Consider the following 22377-nt stretch of genomic DNA (forward strand, 5'->3'; position numbering starts at 1 on the left):
TCTGACACAGGCGACACACACGACCACACCAGATGGAGCAGGCCTCAACCACTGTTATTTGACATCAGAGCCCCCGGAGGGATCGCTGAAAGCAAGGCCGTGCTGATTTTAACTTTGGGAGCGCCAGATGGTTGGTTTTTAACTCCACGGGAACAACTCAAGGAATGTATAAAAAAAATAAAAAAATTAATAACTTCAATATAGACAATACGGATACTTCTTTACATTTATTTGAATGAGGCCATATGTGTGTTTTTTTTTACATTTTTCATCCAACCACCTGATCCATTAATACAACTGCACACATTCTACTGCGGTTTCAGATGGGAAACACACAGAACATGCATTCTTAAAAAAAGCTGTTGTCCCTCCAGCACATCCCTCCCCCAACATAACTGTGCTGTCCACCTGTCACGCGAGCATTGAACTAGATCATAGGCCAGTTATTCCCACACAAGGCGGTCTGAATAGCTCGGTAGTAAGACAAACATTTATTTTGTAATCATGTTTTACCAATATAATTTGGGTCCAAGCTTGCGGTCACTGTTGGCCAGTTGGGTGAAAGCGTGGTCAGTCCGGTGCAGCGGAGCGTGGAGTTGGCGGCGCAGATGCTTGTCCTGGGGGTGCCCGAGGGGGTGTTGGCGCCACGGTGAGGAAAAACCGAGAGCGTGGAGCCGCGCCTAAACTCCATCGAGCTGTTTGACGTCGCGTCGTTCAGGAAGGGCAGCCGGCGGCCAATCCGGTGTCCGAGCGCTCGGAGGGCGGCTTTGCGCACCGAGCCGGACAACAGGAAGTACATGACGGGGTCCAGGCAGCTGTTGAAGGCGGAGAAAAGCAGCATCACCTCGTTGGCGCGGTACACCATTTGCTGGTTGGCGCAGGACTCCGTGCCGCTGAGCTGGTAGAGGATGTAGACGGGGCGGAAGGCGTGGTAGGGCCCGAAACAGACGGTGAACAGGAAGAGGACGAAGAAGGACTTCTTGGCGGTGCGTCCGTACCTCTGTGCGTTGGGAAGGTCCGGCCTGTCCCGCGACACCCTCAGCAGCTGAGACGCGATCTTGGCGTAGGAGGCTACCAGCATGACGAAGACGAGCCAGAAGAACAGCACAATGGCGCCGTTGAAGTACGCCTTCCCTTTGGCTTTGGCGCTCCGTTGCTTGTATTGGAAGCATTTTTTGGCGGAGTCATCGTCCTCTGGCGTGGACACCATGGCCACCATCACCGTCAGCGACACACCCCACATAGCCCCGCACACCACCGTGCTCCACGGCCATCTGCGCCCCCACAGCGTCGGCCTCCTGCCTCTCTGGGCTTGGCCTTTCCCCTTCAGCCGCACGTATCGGTCCAAGCTGATGAGGCCCAGCAACATAATGCTGATATACATGTTCATGTAGAACAGGTTCCCCACCATCTTGCAGGGCACAGGTCCCAGGACCCACTTGTTGCTGTTTATGTGGTAGACAATTCTGAAGGGCAGACACGCCAGGAGGACCAGATCGGCCACTGCACAGTTGATGAGGAACACCCGCACAGAGTTGCGGCTGGAGTGTAAGAAAAGGAAGACCCACAGAGCGAAGAGGTTCCCCACAAGGCCAAAGAGGAAGATCAGCGAGTAGAGGACCGCCAGCGGCAGACGGAGGGCGACGTCGTCGTCGTCGTCACACTTTGTCTGGGAGGACGCCTGGTCACCTGGGAGGGAACTCAAGTTGGGAATAGAGGAGTTGGAGGAGTTGGTCGAGGCGAATGCCGATAGAGTGAAAGGGAAGTAAGGGGTCATGGTGGCTGAGCCGTGACAACGTCAGGGTTGTTCTTTTGGCTTTGGAGCGAGAAAGACACAAAAAAAACCTGTTAGTTTGCTGATTTTTAACAGACGACATTAAGGACAGGAGAAGGTTGATTCCCCCTGACTGTTAATCTGCATTTATGTATTGCACAGACGGGTGAGTAATATGCAAATTGTAGTCCTAAAGGTCACACATGTAATTCTCAAATGTGAAATGGAAAATTATGTTAATGTAAGGTCTAGTAGAAGATATCAACATGAAAGAGGGGCTCAGCAGGTTATTGAATATTCTGGGAAAAGTGCAAATGCGCTTCTGAACAACAATTCTTCCTGGGGGTGATAAATTTAGTTTAGTTTTCTTTTTTTCTACAAATGAAAGTTAGACTCTGGACTAAGTGAAATTTTCCTGCCTATTTAAGCCAGTCTATTACAATAAAACCTACAATACACACTTGCATGCAAATTTCCACCTGCGTATCTTAAAAGGAAGGCCTATCACTCACCATCAATACGCCTCGCTCGGAGAGTCCAGCACAGCCTCCGGTTTAAGTGTCGGTGCGCGGTAATCCAGAGGTGTGGATTTTTTTCTCCATCAAACCGTGATTCGAGTAAAGAACTTTCTTCTCTGACACAACGCCGTGAGTCCCCGTCTTTAACAATTCTCAATGCGATGTTCACCTCCACTGTTACCTCTCTAAATGAGTCGTGAATCCTGTACGCATCCTTTCTGCCGGTGTCTGCTCATCACCATCCCCTCTCGCTTTATGAGTGGATCCTCTCTCTCGCTCTCTCTCTCTCTCGCTCTCTCTCTCCTGCCGCTCGTGGATGTTACTGTTTAGTGAGCCAATCGTCCTCTTGTTTTTGTCTCGCCCCTCCTCTCACTGCGTTGCTCTGATCTTGCGCTGCCTCTGTCCACATCCCCTCCCGCCCCCCACACCCTCCGTTACGGGAAGTCAGAAAAATGAGACAGGAAGCGACCCCACCGCACTGTTCGCCCTGTTCCTGTGCTCAGATTGTCATGTCAATTTCGTTGGTAATATTGCTCACAGATCAGTAACATTGATCTGGTCTGGAGTATGTGTGTGTTACCTTTACATGTTGAGCTGGTTCTGTGATGCCACCAACACCAGTCTTGCAAAGAAAAAAAAGAACCTGCAAGCATAGCAAGTGTTTAATTAGGCTTGGTGTGGGAACAATTTTTCGGACATAATGCATCAAATACATAATGAAATGGGAACAGACAGGAATTACCCAAATAGTTGTCGATATCCCCAAAGCATCTCCATCTTTAGTCCGTCTGGATCATGATTTTGGTTTTCTTCCATTCCACCCTTTGCTTCAAAAAATATAAACTTTACAGCAATGCCGAGAATGCAAGTCATTTTTATTTATCTTATACCGTTTGATGGAAATTACATCAAAGGTTACTTGTTGTCTCGCTTACGTCGTGACGTAAGAATCGTTAAGCTGTGGTTGGAGTGTTACTTCTCATCGCAAAACTGAGGCAACAGTAACAAAGGAAAAATATCTTGCACTGTGGCACAGAAAGAGCAATACTGTGCACCATTACCGGTATCGCCCTCATATATTTGAGTTGTAAGTTCACCAACTGTACTCTTCTTTCACTCTGCAGCCTCATTGTGTGCTGTTGGCCTCAAAGGAGAACTCTGCTCCTGTCAAGCTGGGGGGCTTTGGAGTGGCAATACAGCTGGGAGAGTCCGGTTTAGTAGCTGGAGGTACAGTGGGATCCTTTTTTTGTTCCTTTTACACCTCTGAGGTCTGAAAATCCCTTCCTCCCCCTTACATTTGAAATACATATGTATGCCTTCCTCCAGGCATTTTCTTTAACATGAATCCCAAAGATATTGCATGCCTCTGCATCCTTGTATCCTAGAAGCAGAAGTTGAATCCTTAGATTTTCCTTTTTTTCCAGGATTACTAAGCTAATTACTTTTAAGACGCGCTCACGGTCTTCTCTCTCCAGGCCGAGTCGGCACGCCCCACTTCATGGCCCCCGAGGTGGTCAAGAGGGAGCCGTACGGCAAGCCGGTGGATGTGTGGGGATGTGGAGTCATCCTCTTCATCCTCCTCTCTGGCTGCCTTCCTTTCTACGGCACCAAGGAACGCTTGTTCGAGGCCATCATCAAGGGGAAATACAAGGTAGGAGCTGATTTACACGACACCCTCGCAATGTGAAAGGAAAACGCGACCTATTCTCCCTTAGCCAACGTCTCGCCAATCAGACGTGACTCGTTTCACCGTTAAATATCTAATTAATGTTGCCTCGCCGTTTGTCCATTGATGCTATCGATGGTGCCAGTTGTTCCACGCGTCTGACTTTTTTACAAAAGCCAGCGAGAGGTGATGGATGATCCGATCGGCCTCTTAAAATTCTCTTGTTTCTTCGACTGAGAGTATGAATTTCCCGCTTGGCGCACTAATCCATGGCAGATGCCGTCACTGCAGGCAGCTTGCTGGACGACCCTGGGGCATCTTCCATCAAGCTGCTGCTAAATTTACAGATTCTATTCTGAAAATGAGATTAGGAACTAACACGGCATCTTGGTTTGACAATAATAAATGATCAGAGACGTCGATAGTCAGGGCGCTGATGGGCAGAGTGGTGGGAAGGATCTACATCCCCTCAGCACTACCGCCAAGATCTAAAAGTGGCAGGTTCCTTTCTCAGAACGGCATGTAATCTCATGTAAATGGGTATCTCTTTACGATCTCTCCACTGTTACACATGCGTCTCAAAGTGTCCTCTGGTGTGTGTCTGCGTGTTTGGGTGTGTGTTCTTGTCCAGATGAACCCCCGCCAGTGGGCCCACATCTCCGAGAGCGCCAAGGACCTGGTGAGACGCATGCTGATGCTGGACCCGGCTGAGAGGATCACCGTCTACGAGGCCCTCAACCACCCCTGGCTGAAGGCGAGATTGCACGCACGCACCCACGCACGCACACACTACAATCCTTTCCAATGAGAACTCCTTTGTGTGTGTGTGTGTGTGTATAAAGTTTAGTGATAATATAGTTTGATCTTTAGCCTTTCTGGTCTACTGCTGACACACGAACACTTCCTTCCGCTTGCAACCACAACTCTGCTTTCACATCTGTTCTTCAAAAATGTTTGACTGTGTGTTTTTTTTACGTGTGTGTGTGTGTCTGTCTTCGTGTGTGAGTGTAGGAGAGGGACAGGTACGCCTACAAGATCCACCTCCCCGAAACTGTGGAGCAGCTGAGGAAATTTAATGCCAGGAGGAAGCTGAAGGTCAGCATTCATGTTTACTTCTACCCAAAGGCTTGTATCTGAGATAAGAAGTGTCACCTGCTCCACATAGCGCAGCTGCTTCTGATGAACCAGATTTAATTTCTCATTCACTGTTTTACAACAGGCCTGTCCTCCTGAAGGCCTTGCATCCGAACGCATAAAAAGCCTGTTGAGGCTTTATGTAACAGCTGTGTTATCTGCTACTCCGCATCCCAGGGTGCAGTGCTGGCAGCGGTTTCCAGCCATAAGTTTAATTCCTACTACGGTGACCCCCCAGAGGAACTACATGACTTCTCAGAAGACCCCACCTCCTCAGGTAAATCACACAACGGAGCACTTTCCAGGTATAGTGATGTTTGGTTCTTCAGAAATGTGATGGTAGGTATTCACACCCTTAATTAAAGGTGATGTAACTAAATGGACAATAAAAAGTGTCACTCACTCGGTCTGCCAAAATATTTACATCCACCGATGTTTCAAAAGAGGTCAAACACAAAACCACTTTCTTGGGCAGTTTCAATTCGTGGTTTCTATTTCAGTCTTAATGTGATCTCCAGCTGTCTGCAGAGAACTTCCTCTGTTTGGATGAAGACAGATGTTGCCCAAAGCCCTCGCTTCCCTGTCTCAGCCAGAGACTTTCGCTTCCTCGCATAAGAGGGCTGCAAGCTGTCACTGGCACACACAAACGACTTGTGTTGTCGTTGTAAACCTCACAATATGAGATTTGTAACACATCGTCAGCCAATGAGTCCGTGCTATGTGCTCAACTCCGCCCAGTTTCCTCTCAGGGTTATGTGTAGCCGCGGCACCACGATATGCTTTTTGATAAGTCCTTATTGCTGAGGCTGGCATCCTGTCGCAGTTATGCTTCCTGGCGACAGGCCACCGGACACGTTGCGGGTTACAGATTTATGTACTACAATAGATGCTTGCAGCACCATGGCAGATTATTCATAGATTTGGCTGCGTTTTGCTGATTTTCACTTCCTGCGCTTTCCTAAACCCCCCCCCTCCCCCATCTGCCTCTTTTTTGCTTCCTGCCCTCAGTCCTCCTAGCACCACCTGCTCTCTGACTCTCTTATCTTGTGTCTTCCTTTTTTCTGTCATTGTGAGAGGTTAAACTCAACATCCCTAGTGTCAGAACACCCCCTCTAATCGCAGCCTCTGTCTTTGGTGTTGTTTCTTTCCGCTGTTTTGTCCCTAGGACTGCTAGCTGCTGAAAGTACGTATCCCTCTTCCCACCCATCAAGTGTGTGTGTGATACCATTCCCTCATCACTCGCTTTATTAGTTGCATCTTTGTCTTTCAAGTGTTAAATGACCGCAATCCTTGTAGGTTTGTTTGTGTGTGTGTGTGTGTGTGTGTGTGTCTCTTTGCTTTAGGAAAACATTGTAGTTTGAGTGTCCTGTTAATCCAAATTATTTGTTTTAAATATTCAATTTCAGAAACTCTGAACAACAAAGGTTGAGAGGAAAACATGCTGTTCTGTCTGACAAGAATTTTTTCTATCATTAGGGTTGCTGCGTATTTGTATTTGTTGTAGTAAGTCTCTTGTCAGGGCAGCGCATTGTACGGCCACTCTTAATATTTAAGGGCTGTAACCTTCTTAGTGAGCAGGTGGTAATCCCCCTTTTTTAAAGGGTTTTGAGGTGTAGAACACTAGAACACATACCATACATAAAGAGGGGAGAAACCCCTACTGCTCTGTGTGATGTAAATGACAATGCGGGTTGCAATGGAAAAAATAATTTTAAAAAGCAAAAGGTCTTTTGTAAGGATAAACAGTCGACCACACAACAGTGCGTCCTGTATGTTGTTTCTAAGGTAACTGATGAGGGCCAGGTCCTATTGAATTGTGACTCCTTTCGTCTGCGATCCTTTCAAAGGGGTAGTCATTTCCAGTACAATTTTGTTTTCCTCACAGAGTAGAATGCACATTTAATAAGCTTTTAGTGATCCACCAACAATATTGATCTGGACATGGCTGAAGAGGCATTAATAGGGAAAGCTTGAAATTATTCTCCCTAATGGGAGTAATATGAAGCGTGTAAACAGACCTATAATACGGTTTTCCTAAAGTTATTAAAAAGTTAAATTAGGTTTTCCCCTTTGCTGTTTCTCGTTTATGCCCCACAGTAATAGATGAATCAAAGTGTCTTTAGTAGCCCAGTAAATGCAAATTATTTTTCCAAAATAGCCTTACATCTGTTATTTCAGGCCTTGCAAGGCTGATACAAGAATGTACTAATTGACAAGCTTGAAATGTGACATTTCTATAAGGTCAATCTTGTGGTGTAACCTCATACCTCATAACGCTCATCAGCCCTGTGGTTATTCGATCAGCTCATGGGTTCAAGTGTCCGTATCATCTAAACACATCACACCATCATCTGCTTGTTTAGTACGTAGGCACATTAAAGATTTTAATTTTTTTATACAGTATAAGACATTCCGACGTTCGTGCGGAAAGGCCTAAAATCACTATTGATGTTTTTGCACATATTAATTATCTGCATTTTTCTTGGGCCTACTACCTCTAAGCCATCACCCACACAGACTTTTGAAGTGACCGTCCTCTGCTGTTTTTATTGATGCCATGTATTGCTGTTTCTCTGGTTTTGCTGCATGTGTGGGCGTTGCAGCAGGTACTTGGGGTTAAATAGTTCTGAGTGTTTGCCTGTGTTTTTCTGTCGTCACCTATTGCTTGTCTTTTTTGTGTTTTTAGTTTGTTCTTTTTTCTTTGTTGCCTGTTTGTGTTTGTGGATACGTGTCTGTTATGTTTAGTGTTTGCATTTTACGTATTGTTGAATGTTTCTTGGGAAGGCTTGGTTTACTGGTGTATATGTTCTGTGTTCTTGTGGTACAGTCTACATTTGTGTGTGTATAACGTCTATATATATGTGTGTGTGTGTGTGTGTGTGTGTGTGTGTGTGTGTGTGTGCGCGCGCGTGCACAGGAGCAGTTTCACAGGTTTTGGACAGTCTAGAGGAGATTCACGCGTTGACAGACTGCAGTGAGAAAGACATGGACTTTCTCCACAGTGTTTTCCAGGACCAGCACCTCCACACCCTGTTAGATGTGAGTGAAGCACAATATCCCTTCTTCCTCCTGTAATACCATAAGCACCCAGTAGGCGTCACTGTATGTCAACGGAACACTATATGTATTATCATGGGAGCTTGGTATTGGTTGGCACTTTGACCTCATACAAGGTAAATTTGTTCTCACATTGTAGTTGTTTATCTTTTCAGCTTTATGACAAAATCAACACCAGGTCCTCCCCTCAGATCAGAAACCCTCCAAGTGATGGAGTGCAGAGAGCCAAAGAGGTGAGGAACTCTCTTTGACTAATTTAAAGAGCAATTATAAAGGGCCGGTGTGTGGATGGAATATAATCTTCTTAACTATGGTTTCATTAGTGTTTAAGTCCATTCTAAATATGAACTGTACACTCTGCTTCACACTCGCCGGCTCACGTTACCAGAGTCTTGGACAGGAGGAGTGACTGTAAAGGACAAAAAAAAATGTTCACAGGTCTTTGTCGTCGTCTGAATTTTCTTCCCCAGGTACTGGAAACCCTCTCCTGTTACCCAGAGAACATGGAGGCCAAAGAGCTCAGGCGGATCCTCACACAGCCACACTTCATGGTGGGATATTACAGAAACACAAACACTTTTATAGTTTTTTTAAAATCCTGACCACGTTGCACATGCTTATTGGTGAGATTATAGCCTTCTGTGTCAGAATCAAGGTTCCAGCCACAATCCATGTAACTCCCTCTGCCACAAAGCTGCTTAGCACCTGAGCTCGGGGGAGGGATAGACACATGGAAGGCAAAAAGAGCAGAGAGGGGAGCATCAAAGTGGCAGGGAGAGCCTCAGCATGGTAACTCCTGCCATCAGTCAGTGCAGCTTCGTAGTGGGAAACAGTCCCGGAAGATTTGTTCGGGCATGAAATGGAATACTGAGGAAGAAGGCATTAGTGGCGGATTTCATGTAAAGGTACAAATTTGTCACTGCTTGAAGGAGTTTGTTTTTGTTATTATTTGTGTGGATGACAAGACTTGCTGTATCTAAGTTGTGTTCTTTCGATTGGTTGTCGCTGTCAAAACGACACAGCAGCTCTATGTAGGACGGTGCTGCCGGGGTTTGGTCCAGTTGGAAGCAGAGGGCGTTTCCCGCCGCTGATTCGGTCTGACGCTTACTGGAGCTGTCACAGTCCGGCCTTTAGGTCCGGTTCAATCCAATTAGCCCGTCTTGCTCTCCTGGCCTGACCGGCTGGGGTTTACATGCTGCCGCAGACATTTAACAGTGCTGATCGCTTAACGGGTGTGAAGGGCTTTGGCATGGCAGCGCATGGGAGAAACGGGCACATTCGCCCCCTTTTCCCTGTTTAGTGTATGTGACATTCATCTATGAGGCGATGATACAAGGCCAACTTAGTATGCAGTCTCTTAGTTTGTATTCAAATTCAAAACACTTGTTCCCATTGGTGCCTTTTCCCCTTGTTTTACAATAGTTTTTTCAGCCACACTAATGTCCACCATAAGTCAAAAGCTTTTAGTGGCAGCTGTTTCAGCTCTCCGGCATCTGTTGTGCATCATCACAGAACACGTTTCTCTGGTGAGCAGATGTGAACGTTTGGCAGCGCAGCAAGTAAAATGTCTCTTTTTGTAAAAACACAGTGTCAGTAACGTGCTTGGTGACCAAAGAGGATTAATGTAAGCCACACTCTTTCCACTGTTGGAGCCTACGACTCAAACACCCATAATTATACTGTGGCTTCTCCCCAAGTGAGACTCAGTTAGGAGGGTTTCCTTCAACATCACTGCCACCACCAACAACAACAGCAGCTATGTGCCAGACATTTACAGCACAGCTCCTGGGTCAACAGGGTCAACAGGTCCTCGTGCAGTTGTGTGCAAACATTAACGACCGTCTGCACATTCACTCCCAGGCTCTGCTGCAGACCCACGATGTGGTGGCCCACGAGGTCTACAGCGACGACGCGCTGCGGGTGACTCCCCCGCCCACTTCCCCTTACCTGAACGGAGACTCCCCGGACAGCACCAACGGAGACATGGACTTGGAGAACGTCACCAGGGTGCGCCTGGTCCAGTTTCAGAAGAACACCGATGAGCCCATGGTGTGTGGACATCTTGAGTAACAGCGTTGCCCTAATAATTATTTTGCGTGCGGTAGAATCTGCTGGGCTGAGTCTACTGTTCGTAGTGGAAGCTGTCTGTTATCACTGACACCCTTTGTCTCCTCCAGGGCATCACTCTGAAAATGAACGAACTGAACCACTGTATTGTGGCCCGAATCATGCACGGTGGAATGATACATCGACAAGGTGTGCTCCCATGTCAATATACCATGCGAGTCAGCACCAAAGCGCTTCATTTGTTGCCTTTTTATTAAATCCTTATTTCTCCCCGCTGCAGGGACTCTGCATGTCGGAGATGAGATCCGGGAGATTAATGGCATCAGCGTTGCCAACCAGACGGTAGAACAGCTCCAAAAGATGCTGGTGAGTCACACGGATCAGATTTGTCTCCTCGTCTGCTTTTACAATTGAAGTTTTCAGGCGGCTTTTACCAAAAAATAAAGCATCTGACATGCAATGTTGCTATGGGGACCAGTTTAGTAATTTTGTTTGTGCCTTTGTCCACACAGAGAGAAATGAGAGGTAGCATCACCTTCAAGATTGTGCCCAGTTACCGGTCCCAGTCCGGGTCCTGTGATGTATGGAATCCAAAATGCACACACCTGCACACCGTTTTTGCATTTCCTCTAGTGGGGTGGGGAAATAATCATTTAGCGTTTTGTGTTTCAGAAAGAGTCACCGGATGTGTCCCGACAGTCGCCTGCAAACGGTCATGCCAGCGTAACAAGCTCCATCCTGGTATGGTTCTGCTTTTTATTTTACAGAGAATGCATGAAATGTTTTGTGACCACACACATTCCTTGTTTAAACTTGTGTGTCAGGAGTCACGGTTCAGATCATGAAAGCCCTGCATGTTGGATTCAAATCTGGATCAATGTTGCATGTTGTTTTCAGGCTCATTTATAACAAGCAACACAAAAGCATCTTTAGCCGATTCTGTGTTTTCTATTTTCTTGTATTTGTTAAAAGTTCAATCAAATTCTTGCACAAAAACGTCTCATCTTCCCAAATAGGACCTGCCTGCGACGATCCAGCCCAAAGGCCGGCAGGTGAGATTTGCTCATCCTTTACACCTCGCTTTTCACTCTTTTTCATTCCATTGTGTGCTTCTCTTTGTTTTAATCTGCGACTCGGTATGACAAACTATCCCTTGAGCCAACCACAGTTTGCCCTCCTGCAGTCTACCATTCCCATCATATTTATTTGTAAGTTCCTCTGCTCTCTCTCAGATCTTTACTCTGCTTTGGCCCACCTTGAACATTGGAAAGGTTCCCTTCACAAGCAAACGAGTGATGAAAAGTTGATTGCCGCGTTGATCATTTCCTCTTGAATGTATTTCTCACATTTTTTTGTCTGTTTAACGTTTATGATGCTCTGAGGTTGCCCACGTCCATTTACTAAATGCAGAACAGCATTTTTTTTTTTTTATATATAAGGTGCCGCGTCCATTTGTGGGTTCCCTATCACATCTCCTTTGTTTTATGCCCCTCCCCCAAACATTTTCTACTGCATGATATATGTGTAAGTGTGTGTGTGTGTGTGATGCTCTCAACCCCTTAGATCTCCAGACCTGCCATCAAGGACAAATTGTCCATCAAGGTAAGATGTCTCTAAGTGGACCCTTCATAGAAGTAGATCCCAGCTCCTCCCGCCCCCATCCCAGAAGCTCAGTTTCTCATCGTAGTGGTGTGTAGATGCGATGCAAGCTACCAAGGCTCCGCCTTCACATCTTGTTCGTGAGTGGACATGAAGGGGCGACGGAAAGAAATGTGGATGTATGTGCTCCGTCAATTAGGAAAAAGACTCCATCCGCTGTTGGATCGTTCTCGCCTTGCTTTTTAACTCTCTAAATGTTTGTGCCTTTTCCCGCTTCGGCTGACCAGCTTTTGATTTTACTTTTTCCTTTTACTGTATTTTCATCTTTTAATGACGAGCGCCAGGCGCAGCCTTTCTGACTAACCAGTCTCGCAGGCAGACTCCTTTTTATGTGGGCAGCAGCTTGGCCAATCCTATTATATCCCGTATGTTCCCCTGTGGTCGCATCGCTGTTCTCGGCCACTTTGCCCCCCACTGACGCATTTAGTGTCGTCTCTCTGTCCCAACCTTTTTACAGATATACGTTCGCGCTCAGTTTGAGTATGACCCGGTGAGGGACGACCTCATCCCATGTAAGGAGGCGGGCATTCGCTTCCAAGTGGGCGACATCATTCAGATCATCTCCAAGGACGACCACAACTGGTGGCAGGGAAAGCTGGAGAACACCAAGAACGCCACAGCGGGCCTCATCCCCTCACCTGAGCTGCAGGAGTGGTGAGGCTTCCTTTTGACTGCTGCAATAACGTCAAGTCACGCATGCATTTACCGGCGCATGCGTTTGTTGTTTTTGTTTTCCCTTTCAGGCGCGTGGCGTGTATAGCCATGGAGAAGACCAAACAGGAGCAGCAGGCCAGCTGTACCTGGTTTGGCAAGAAGAAGAAACAATACAAAGACAAGTACCTGGCCAAGCACAACGCGGGTAAGCCAACACGCTTAGTAGCCACGCTAAGCTGACCTTATTTTAGAGCGGAGACGGTGCGACGTGAAACTCTCAATACCACAGAAGGTAGATTGATGTGGGGAACATAATGCGGTTACCCTGTTGAAACCCTTTTGTTCACTTTGTGTAACCGCTGCACGTCTGAAGCGTTTCCCTCCTGACTGACCTTCTCCTACCGCTGTCTCGATTTGACCTCATTTTTCAGTTACTAACAACGTTGAAATTAACAGCTTTTTAACAAGTTTTGTTCTAGAGGTTTTTTTGTTAAATTGTCTTTTATGGTGTCTTTTTATTAACCCTTCCGCTCCAACCCTTTGTCCATATTTCATGCTGTCTCTTACCCAATGACATGGCTGCATGTAAGTAACTCCAGACAGCTGGCGTCCAGCCTCTGTGCTTTTCTTCCTCCTCTTCCTGCTTTTATACCTTGTCCTTGTCCCCTTGACCTTTTTGAGTGACAGCTTTGTTTGGGTTGTTGTTGGCAAAGATGACTCAATGCAGCTCGGCCTTTGAGATGCTCGGCTTGGTTCTTTTTTTTTCCTTCTTTCTTAAAAGAAGTAATTAATGTTTCCTGTGGAGTTTGAATGTCATCAGGTCTGCTAGGTGCACGTTATGGCATAATTTGAATAACAAATTTATATTAAAAAAAAACCCATCTCATCCCACTTTTGATTTGGGCCTTAATGTCAAGACAAAGGAATTAATGGTAATCGTATTAGCATTGCTTGTGTCCTCTATGATTCTATTTTATTTTTGTATTTTTTTACAAATTTTTGTATTCACACTTTTCCAGTTTATGAGGTACATCCAGTTAAATCTAATGCAGTCTATTGTAAAAACGTTTAAATCAGCACTATAACCTTCATGAATACCATATTTTGCTATTGTGTTTTCATAGATGTACCTAATAAACTGGTGTCTTGCTTCTGGGTTCACCTAAAGAGTTTGTTACGCCAGACACCATGTTAGCTGCTGTACAGCTGACGCTAAGCTAATTCTACTGCTCTGCTCTGCAGTGTTTGACCAACTAGATCTGGTGACTTATGAGGAGGTGGTCCGAGTCCCATCATTCAAAAGGAGAACGCTGGTCTTGCTCGGTGAGTTAACAGCTTCATTTGTTTTGGGCAGAGAGCCGTTTCATTTTAAAAGTACTTGGTTAGATTATATCATGTGATTAGGAAAGCAATAAAATGGAATATGTGCTGGATTTGGCTTTTTATGAGACTGTCATAATCTTAAAAAGTAATGAAGTAGCGTGAGACGGCGAAGTATGCCATAAAAGTAATGTATTATCAAAGCACTGTATGTCATACAATATGAAATGTCATTGAGGATATAACAGTATGTTATATTCAAGACATAGTATGCTATATAAATGTCATAAGCATGCCATAAAACATACCCCGAAAAAGAATGTCGGGGGTCACAGTATCTTTAGCAACTAAGCGTTGTCTATTTCTGTTGAATTTATTTGCTCCTGCTGTGTCCTTTCCTTCAGGTGCACATGGAGTTGGACGGAGGCACATCAAGAACACGCTTATCACCAAACATCCCGACCGCTTTGCCTACCCCATCCCCCGTAAGGACAAACACACACGTGCACAACAAGTACTCCCACCCCGTGGTGGTCTTTGTTAGACGCCCTTTTTTTTCTCCGTGTCCTCATCTCTTGTTTCGTCCCTGCTGCCGTCCCCTGCTCAGACACGACTCGGCCTCCGAAGAAGGACGAGGAGAACGGGAAGAACTACTACTTTGTGTCTCACGACCAGATGATGCAGGACATCAGCAACAACGACTACCTGGAGTACGGCAGCCACGAGGACGCCATGTACGGAACCAGGCTGGAGACGATCAGGCAGATCCACGCACAGGGCATGGTCTCCATTTTGGATGTGGAACCGCAGGTAACAAAAGGCCCGCACAGGCAAACAGCTGATCAGCGCCATCGCATCATAAAAGATAGGGCCGTTGGCTTGGAAATAAAACTCTCTCTCTCTCTCATCAGGCGCTAAAGATCCTCAGGACAGCGGATTTTGCTCCCTACGTTGTCTTCATCGCAGCTCCCACCGTCGCCCCCGGCATGACCGAGGTACTCCAAATACTTTCCGATCTGCTCTCCCACACTAGTTGTTCAATTTGACCTTATTTGCACACCCTCTTACTCCCATTCTGCCCAATAACTGAAGAAAATTGTTCCCCTTACAAACTTACGCTGTCTCTAAACTGCCTTAATTATCTGTTGCCGTCGTCCCTTTTTGCTTTGCTCCATCTCTTACACTGCACGTGTGCTGTAGCTTTAAGCATGTCTGTATTTTCATCTGCACGCCTATTTTCATCTACACTTAAGATTCCAAAGTGGTGCAAGAAACTGTCTGTGAGTATTGGATCCGTTGTGTGAGCTCTGTTTGTTTGGATATTGTAGAATGTGTTTGTGCAGCTTTAGTAGTCGTCTATCTGTGTCAACTGTCATTCCTCTTGATTTCCTCTAAACCCTCTGATCCTTCTACTAATCCTCTTAATTTGGAGTTTCCTCAGTGATGCGTCTTTACTAATTATAGCATTAACATTATACACCATCCTCCGGACCATCCCTTCTACTCCATTTCCCTTTTTCCTCCACTCTCTGTGTTGTGAGCTATTTTGGGGAAATAGATCAATGTTGTGTTTTAGATTGCAGTTTTTTTTAACCATAAACTTCAGGCGCGCATTGGTGGTCTACAAAATGTTAAGTGAGAGGTTTCATATAAAGCACCATCACAATTACTAGATTATGCTGCAGGTGAATTGTCAATTACATTTCCTTTTCCATTTGTCGTGTGTGAAGCACATTCAACTTACATAAAATAAATAACAGAATACATAACTGATAATTTTCAGATATTTTAATATTATTCCATAGATTTTTTATTTTATTTTTTATATGGCATATGTAATGCCTTTTCTTAGGACATGGAGCTGTGTTTTCTTATATCAACGGCCGGTGCTGTTTTGTGTTTTGGCCATTTATATAAAATAAATGAAAATAAGCAGCAGCTGACTTCAATTGGATAACATTTAGACATAAACCCCAAGCAGCGCAAAGGGCAAATGACGTGAGCACTTGTGATTGCAACCTCACACTACCAATGTGACCATAAAGTAAATACTCTGTAGGCTCATACTAAATAAATTCATGTTGATTCCTGTTTGAAGAAATGGAACTAGACCACAAATGGAGACTCAAAGCCCAAAAGACCCCAAAGCCAGTCGCTTAACCTCCCGTCCCTATTTCTCCATCACACCCCCAGGATGACTCTCTGCAGCGGCTCCAAAAGGAATCAGAGATGCTGCAGGGGACCTACGCCCACTACTTTGACCAGACCATCATCAACAACGAGATTGACGACACCATCCGACTGCTGGAGGAGGCCGTAGACCTGGTGTCCACCACTTCTCAGTGGGTCCCCGTCTCCTGGGTCTACTGACACGCGCTCAACGGCACCTCGCTCATCATCGCTCTGGACGATCCATCACTGATGCAACACGGATGCTAAACCTGGGTCTTACCCCCGCCCTGCCCGCGAGTCCCACGTCTCATACCAAGTCACACATTTCTGTTGTTGAAAAAGAGAAATGAAGAAACCAATGACTCACTACAGAGACTTCATCCTGCCCCGCCCCCTTTTCTCAACAGCGTCAAAGGCACATTGTTGTGTACATATATACATATATATATATAAATGATAAAAAAACAAGGGAAAATATTTCTGTCCTAGCTGAAGCGTGGGGAGTGGAGGGGCAATGTGGTAGATATTTTGTACTTTTCTTTTGTAATCGATGGATGGATGGTAATATTGGAAAGGCAATAGCAAGCATGACCATAAAGCAGTCTTACATGGGTGTGCCTGTATGAGTGTGTGTGTGTGTGTTAACCTTTTTAAAGGCACTTCTCGTGGTAATGTCATGTCCTCCTCTCCAACACCCCCCTAGTCTCCTCGGCCCCTGTGACCTACACGCCGAACTTTAAAGCACAGTAGAAGCTGCTAAAGTGGCAACAAGTGACTCCCTCAGCGCCGAAGGCCAGGTGAGTGTAGCAGAAAGCACAGGAAACTTGGCAGTTTCTCCACCCAAGCCCTTTTTGGTTTATTTACTGGCCCTCTGTGCCTGTCAGTTTGTTGACGGAGCACACTGCGTCCCTCTACGCTGTGTTGCCGTAGCCTATTGTACCATGCTTCCCCTTCAAGCCTCTGATGGTCCTTGTTTACACCTCAGTTTGCACAAAATGGACAATGAAGAAGACACGTTCCGCGTCTCGTCACCTCGCGGTCTACAATTCACCTCTCTGGCTGTCTCTTCCCCTCTCCCTCCGTACACAAAATGCCAATCAGTGGTCAATGGACCTGGAATATCATTCATGGGGCACGATCACAAAGCGCTCGCTTTAAAACCGACCCCGGTAACTGAACTTGAGGACGAAAAACAAACAAAAAGCCTGACTGAAAGGAGGACGAAATGAACTGCCTTATCAGAGCCTGGGGGAAGACGTCGGTAACACCTATGCACACCACCCCTGGTGTCTGCCAGGCAGACCGCCACCACCCGTTTCTTCTCTGCCCACACCGAAATAGTGAACCATGCTTGTTAAAATGAAAGTGTTCATAAGAGTATGTGTGGAAGGGAAGGGCCTCGGGTAGGTGGTGACGAAGCCAATCGTCGAGCCACCATTTTGGAACTGTTAACTGTTGTCTTTAAAAAAAATATAAAGGTATTCTTGTTTGAGGGAGAGAAAATAACTAAATTTTGTGTGTAAATGTTTCAATGGTGCGTACGTCATACGAGTGAATAACCAAGAGCCAGTGTATATTAACCCTTAAAAGAAGCTCAGTATGTGACATAACCTCATGCTTTACCAGAAGGGAGACGACACTTCCCCACCTTCAGTAACTCTGTAAGTAAGCACATCAGGTGAAGGGTCTCGGACAAAAGATAAAACTTCAATTTTTATTTTTATTTTTTAAGTCAATATTCTCCACTGTGTGGTGTGGATGCTGTTGCTCCACTTCAAGTAAAGTGTTATCATTTCGAGTCCTGTGTATATTACCTCTGGCAAAAGCAGCTCTTCTGTATGAAATGTTGTTTTTTTGTTATTTCATTTAAAAAAAAAAATTATATTTCCTTTTACGTGTTTAAAGTAAACCACTTGGTCGGTCTTCTTTTCTGATGTCTGAGGGAGGTATGCGTCTTTCAATGTAGTAGGGCTTTGCACAATCAGACGGGAACGAGGACCGAGACGGGAACGAGGACCGTTTACACATTAAGTAATAATATAGCAGCTGAAGATTTGTCTATTGAATTTAATGCCCAACGCTCCCACAGACACAGCCACAGACAAAGAGTTTGACACTCCCATTTATAGGTTCATATAAAAATTAGGGCCGGGACTTTAGCGCGTTAATTACGATTAATTAATTATACAAAAAATAACACATTAAATATTTTTTGCACCGCGGAACGTTTCTCACTGGATGAGTTTCGGAGGACCGATTATACTGGAGCACCAACTAGCGTTCATGACTTCAGACAACAACAAACCACAGTGAACATGAACGAAGAAGCTGACGAGACCGTGTCGGGTGGCCCCGTGAATGGGAAATCTTATTAAAATAAACACACGGATGGAAGCGTCGATAAGAGCGTGGTTGTGTGCAAGCTGTGCAACAAGGAATTCACATTGAGCCTCAAGTATCACCTCAACGCAAAACAATTAGCAGCTAGCGTGGACGTACAAGGACCCACACCCAACCCACACTGCACCAGATGACTGGTTTAAGGACCAGGGTAACTAAGTCCACGTCTGACAAAATAACCAATGTTCTGAATGTACTTGAAAGTATTGGTCTACTTAAAAAAACAGTTTACAGAAGGTCTACTTACCTATAGGCTACTTGAATTTCTGAAAGTACTATATTTCTAAATATGCTATCTCTACACTTGTCTGCTGGAATTGGTATTGGAAACAAAAATAAAAATCCATGTGAAAAAAATTACTTCTCACTGTTCTCAGGTCAAATATTTATGCAATTAAAATGCGATTAATTTTGATTAATTTATTACAAAGCCTCTAATTAGATTAATATTTTTAATCGAGTCCCGGCCCTAATAATATATATATATTATATTATATATTATATTTTGACCCTACATATTTTGACTTTTCACAATATTTGTTTTCCCATGACATGACTGGAATGATCTTAGATGGAGCAACCTACACGTCCCTGTCACTAATGCCAAATGCCCCAAATTTCTGTACTTTAAACCTTATCTGGGTTCAACCCTCAAGGGACATGGTGGCTCTTCCTAAATCCTTTTTTAGTTTTGGGTAACTGACATTTATAAAAAATCATAATGGGATATTGCCCCAGAGACGGATCAACCATGCTATTCATCCTTCCTGCATTGGTAAAGGCACAAGTGAGTTGAATTTGAATGTAAAAGAGAATTGGAGGGTGGATGCACTAAAAAGGGTAAACAAATCTACACCCTGTGCCAGACTGTCAGTTTAAGGTTGTCCACAGGATGCCCGGAAGTAGACAAACATGTGATTGTCTTGAAAAATGCCCTCAGAGGCTGTAATAAGTTTCATGTCAGTGAAGACACATCTGCTCATCTTTACTGACTCATCCGGCCTTCTCTCCAAAAAGGTGGAACCCTATAGGCTACGTAGCATGGCTAATAAGTGCTAAAAGCAATTAACATCAAGTCAATATCATTCAAAAGATTCTTCATCATTCTTGACAATGCCATCATAACCAAGTGAACGCGCCTTGTGTTTCTGCATAACCCCCAGGGTACACTTCTCTGAAACAACCAGTGGGGACAATGCCCCCACTACTACCTCTGCGGCAGTGTGCTCAAGACTTGGCAGGAGCGGGATTTGAACCCACTGGCGGCGCGCACAGAGGCTTCTGGGCTCTAGCTTGCACCCCTACACTACCAGTCCTGGTCACATTTTGGCAACTTTGATTCTCCTATTTAACCTTGAGCATGTGAGCTAAACCTCAAAACTCTTTTTAAATGCTATTTCCACATCTGGGCTTGAACCCACAACCTTCAAGTGCAGTGCAGGGACTTATGTCAGCAGCTCTTCCGCTGCGCTTCTTCACCACACACTAACCAACCCTTTGTTTGTTGTATTTAACCTTGAGATTGCTACTCAAACCTGAAGTAAAGCCAAAGGCTCAAACCCAAGACTGGGCTTGAACCCACAACCTTCCAATGCAGTGCAGGCTTGTGGCAGCAGCTCTTCCGCTGCGCTAATTCACCACACACTAACCAACCCTTTGTTTGTTGTATTTAACCTTGAGATTGCTACTCAAACCGGAAGTAAAGCCAAAGGCTCAAACCCAAGACTGGGCTTGAACCCACAACCTACAGGGTAAGGACAGTAGCTCCTCAGCTTTTGTGCTGCACTACCTCACCATGCACAAATTAAATTTGAGTCCAGCGACGACCAGTGTCGCTGGACTCGAACCCATGATCACAGAAAGCATGTTTGTTTCTGAGGTCTTTGAGCCTGCTGCCCTCCTGATGTTCCCCTGCCCTATTCTACTAGACACTCTGCAAAGCATCATTTATCGTATTATACCTGTTCTATGAAAACTTTTTAAAGAGATGCTGTACCTTTTGTAACTAATTAAGATGCATTACTATGAGCTTTTTTTACCCACAGGCTATACTATATCTCTATTTGACATGCGATACGATGAACTTTACTTTAAGACGTGCTATATTGTTATTTTACTTTCTTCGACATGCTATGCTGCTTCTGTTACTGCTATTAGCGTTTTGGGACAAGCTTTACCACGGCTGTATTCCACATAGTGTTTTACTTACCACATGCTACTAGAACTTATTTCCCTTTTTTGACATGCTATACGATGACTTTGTGCTATAGTAAGGTCTTTTTAGAATGTTTCTGACATGCTGCACTATGAGCTTTCATTGTTTTTAAAATGAAGTACTTTAATCTTTCTCACTTGAACATGATATACTAAGACCATTTTTTTACATGCAGTACAATTACTTTTCATATGGTTTACTTTGTGACATTTTTTGACATTTAATATGACCTTTTTAAAACACCGTAGTGTCCTATTCTCAGACGTACATTTTTTCTAATCATACTGACATTACTTCTTAATTTGACTTCATACTACATTATGGTATTTCACAGTACTATATCGTTACCAACACAATAATCAAAATATCACAACACCATTGAGTTTAGTTTTCCTTGCTTGTCTTGCAGGCGTCTGAGCAGCAGCCGTTGCGCCTCACTGTGCATCTCCAGGGGCTCATCCAGCATTTAGAAGAAGAAAAAGCAGTGATTTTCATTACATTACAGGTCATTTAAATGACACTTTTATCCAAAGCGACTTACATTGCTTTATAACCCATGCGTTACATTTTGCCTGGGGAGCAATTGGGGGTTAGGTGTCTTGCTCAGGGACACTTCGACGTGGCACATGAAGCAGCCAGGATTTTAACCATCAACCTTGCGGTTCCCAGCACACCACGCTACTCAATGCGCCACCATTGCCAAATTACATAAAACTCCTTTTATGTATCTAACAAAGACAAGAAATAAGCTCCTGAAATGAGCTGTAATGTCAGAGTTGTCATTTATGCATGTAGTTTTTAACTAACTGTACTATGACATACAGGCTGTGATTTGTTGTTGCATGCTTTGCTTAGACATCTTTAAAATACTACTTTTAATATGCAGTACTTTACATAAACACTGAGAAATAAAGTGATCAGTAGCAAAAACCTGCATAATATTCATTGTATGTGGATCTTTGTATTCTAATTCAAATATAATACCTGCAAAAAACGGAATGAAAAATAAATATAACATGGATGCTCATAGATATAACTAAACAATGACAATAATACACAATTTAAATGTAACAAACGATTGGTTGAGAACAAAGGGAGTGAAATGACATATCCTGCTCCAAAACATAATAATTCTGCTCTATTGTTTTGGACTGTTTTGTCCAAAACAATAGAGCAGAATTATTATATTAGAAACACACATAAAAAGGCCACAGACCACTTGGGGGCACAGAGCAGAACTCTGTGGACTTTGCCGAGGCGGCAGAGTCTGCAGCAACACGTTTAATGCACAGCGAGCTTCTAAGAGATCTCTTCATAGTTTACACAAATAATCCTGGAATATGTCAGGATAGTTTGGAATTTGGACTTAATAACAAGAATCACAAAGTCAGTGATTCACATTTGGTGTCCGTCTCGTAGAAGGAGAAGTCGTCGGGGAGGATGGAGGTGGTGAGATGTGCTGCTGACTCCTCTTCCGTCCCGGGACTGGCATGAGCAGCTTACTATGTTCCTCGCCATGTTTTCTGACCACAGTACAAGACTTTTGGAACTAAATGGTATTCATGTTTTTCTTATAAATTTAAAATATTTACCTTTAGTATTTGTGGTTAGGGCATCACATTCTCACAATGCACTCCAATGACTTTTTTGTGAGGCACAATTACTTTAATAAAAGACTGAGTGGCGCAATGACCAGGATTACTTTCTGGAATCATCCAGTCCGCATGCTTACATCTGTCAT

The 22377-nt window shown here is 44.6% G+C and overlaps 2 protein-coding genes across 17 annotated transcripts in view; one reads left to right on the plus strand and one right to left on the minus strand.

The window, feature by feature from the left end:
• LOC119209903 (peripheral plasma membrane protein CASK-like) overlaps positions 1–17930 on the plus strand; it is a 29750-nt gene extending 11820 nt beyond the window's left edge. The window contains exons 6-28 of one of the 15 annotated variants that reach the window (XM_062561393.1): positions 3417–3519; positions 3768–3942; positions 4571–4712; positions 4970–5053; positions 5270–5369; positions 6258–6275; positions 8010–8131; positions 8305–8382; positions 8620–8700; positions 10010–10198; positions 10327–10405; positions 10497–10582; positions 10729–10797; positions 10889–10957; positions 11233–11268; positions 11780–11818; positions 12333–12529; positions 12619–12734; positions 13772–13852; positions 14254–14334; positions 14457–14659; positions 14761–14844; positions 16043–17930. In XM_062561393.1, coding sequence (XP_062417377.1) covers positions 3417–3519; positions 3768–3942; positions 4571–4712; positions 4970–5053; positions 5270–5369; positions 6258–6275; positions 8010–8131; positions 8305–8382; positions 8620–8700; positions 10010–10198; positions 10327–10405; positions 10497–10582; positions 10729–10797; positions 10889–10957; positions 11233–11268; positions 11780–11818; positions 12333–12529; positions 12619–12734; positions 13772–13852; positions 14254–14334; positions 14457–14659; positions 14761–14844; positions 16043–16219 — 2409 coding nt within the window. In that variant the 3' untranslated portion in view covers positions 16220–17930. The other 14 variants (XM_062561394.1, XM_037459571.2, XM_062561392.1 and 11 more) reach the window with 14 other exon arrangements.
• On the minus strand, positions 215–3538 carry LOC119210004 (probable G-protein coupled receptor 34). 2 transcript variants are annotated; one of them, XM_037459600.2, is made up of 3 exons: positions 3035–3538; positions 2287–2935; positions 215–1816 (listed from the first exon to the last, which is right to left on the minus strand). In XM_037459600.2, exon 3 carries the CDS (start codon positions 1775–1777, stop codon positions 503–505), a length of 1275 nt encoding a protein of 424 aa, XP_037315497.2. In that variant the 5' UTR covers positions 1778–1816; positions 2287–2935; positions 3035–3538; the 3' UTR covers positions 215–502. The 2 variants fall into 2 exon arrangements, with proteins under 2 accessions (XP_037315497.2, XP_037315499.2); XM_037459602.2 differs by having other exon boundaries at positions 2287–3538.
• Positions 17931–22377: the final 4447 nt, after the last annotated feature.

This window comes from Pungitius pungitius, chromosome 3, assembly GCF_949316345.1.
Source record: "Pungitius pungitius chromosome 3, fPunPun2.1, whole genome shotgun sequence".
Lineage (NCBI taxonomy): Eukaryota > Metazoa > Chordata > Actinopteri > Perciformes > Gasterosteidae > Pungitius > Pungitius pungitius.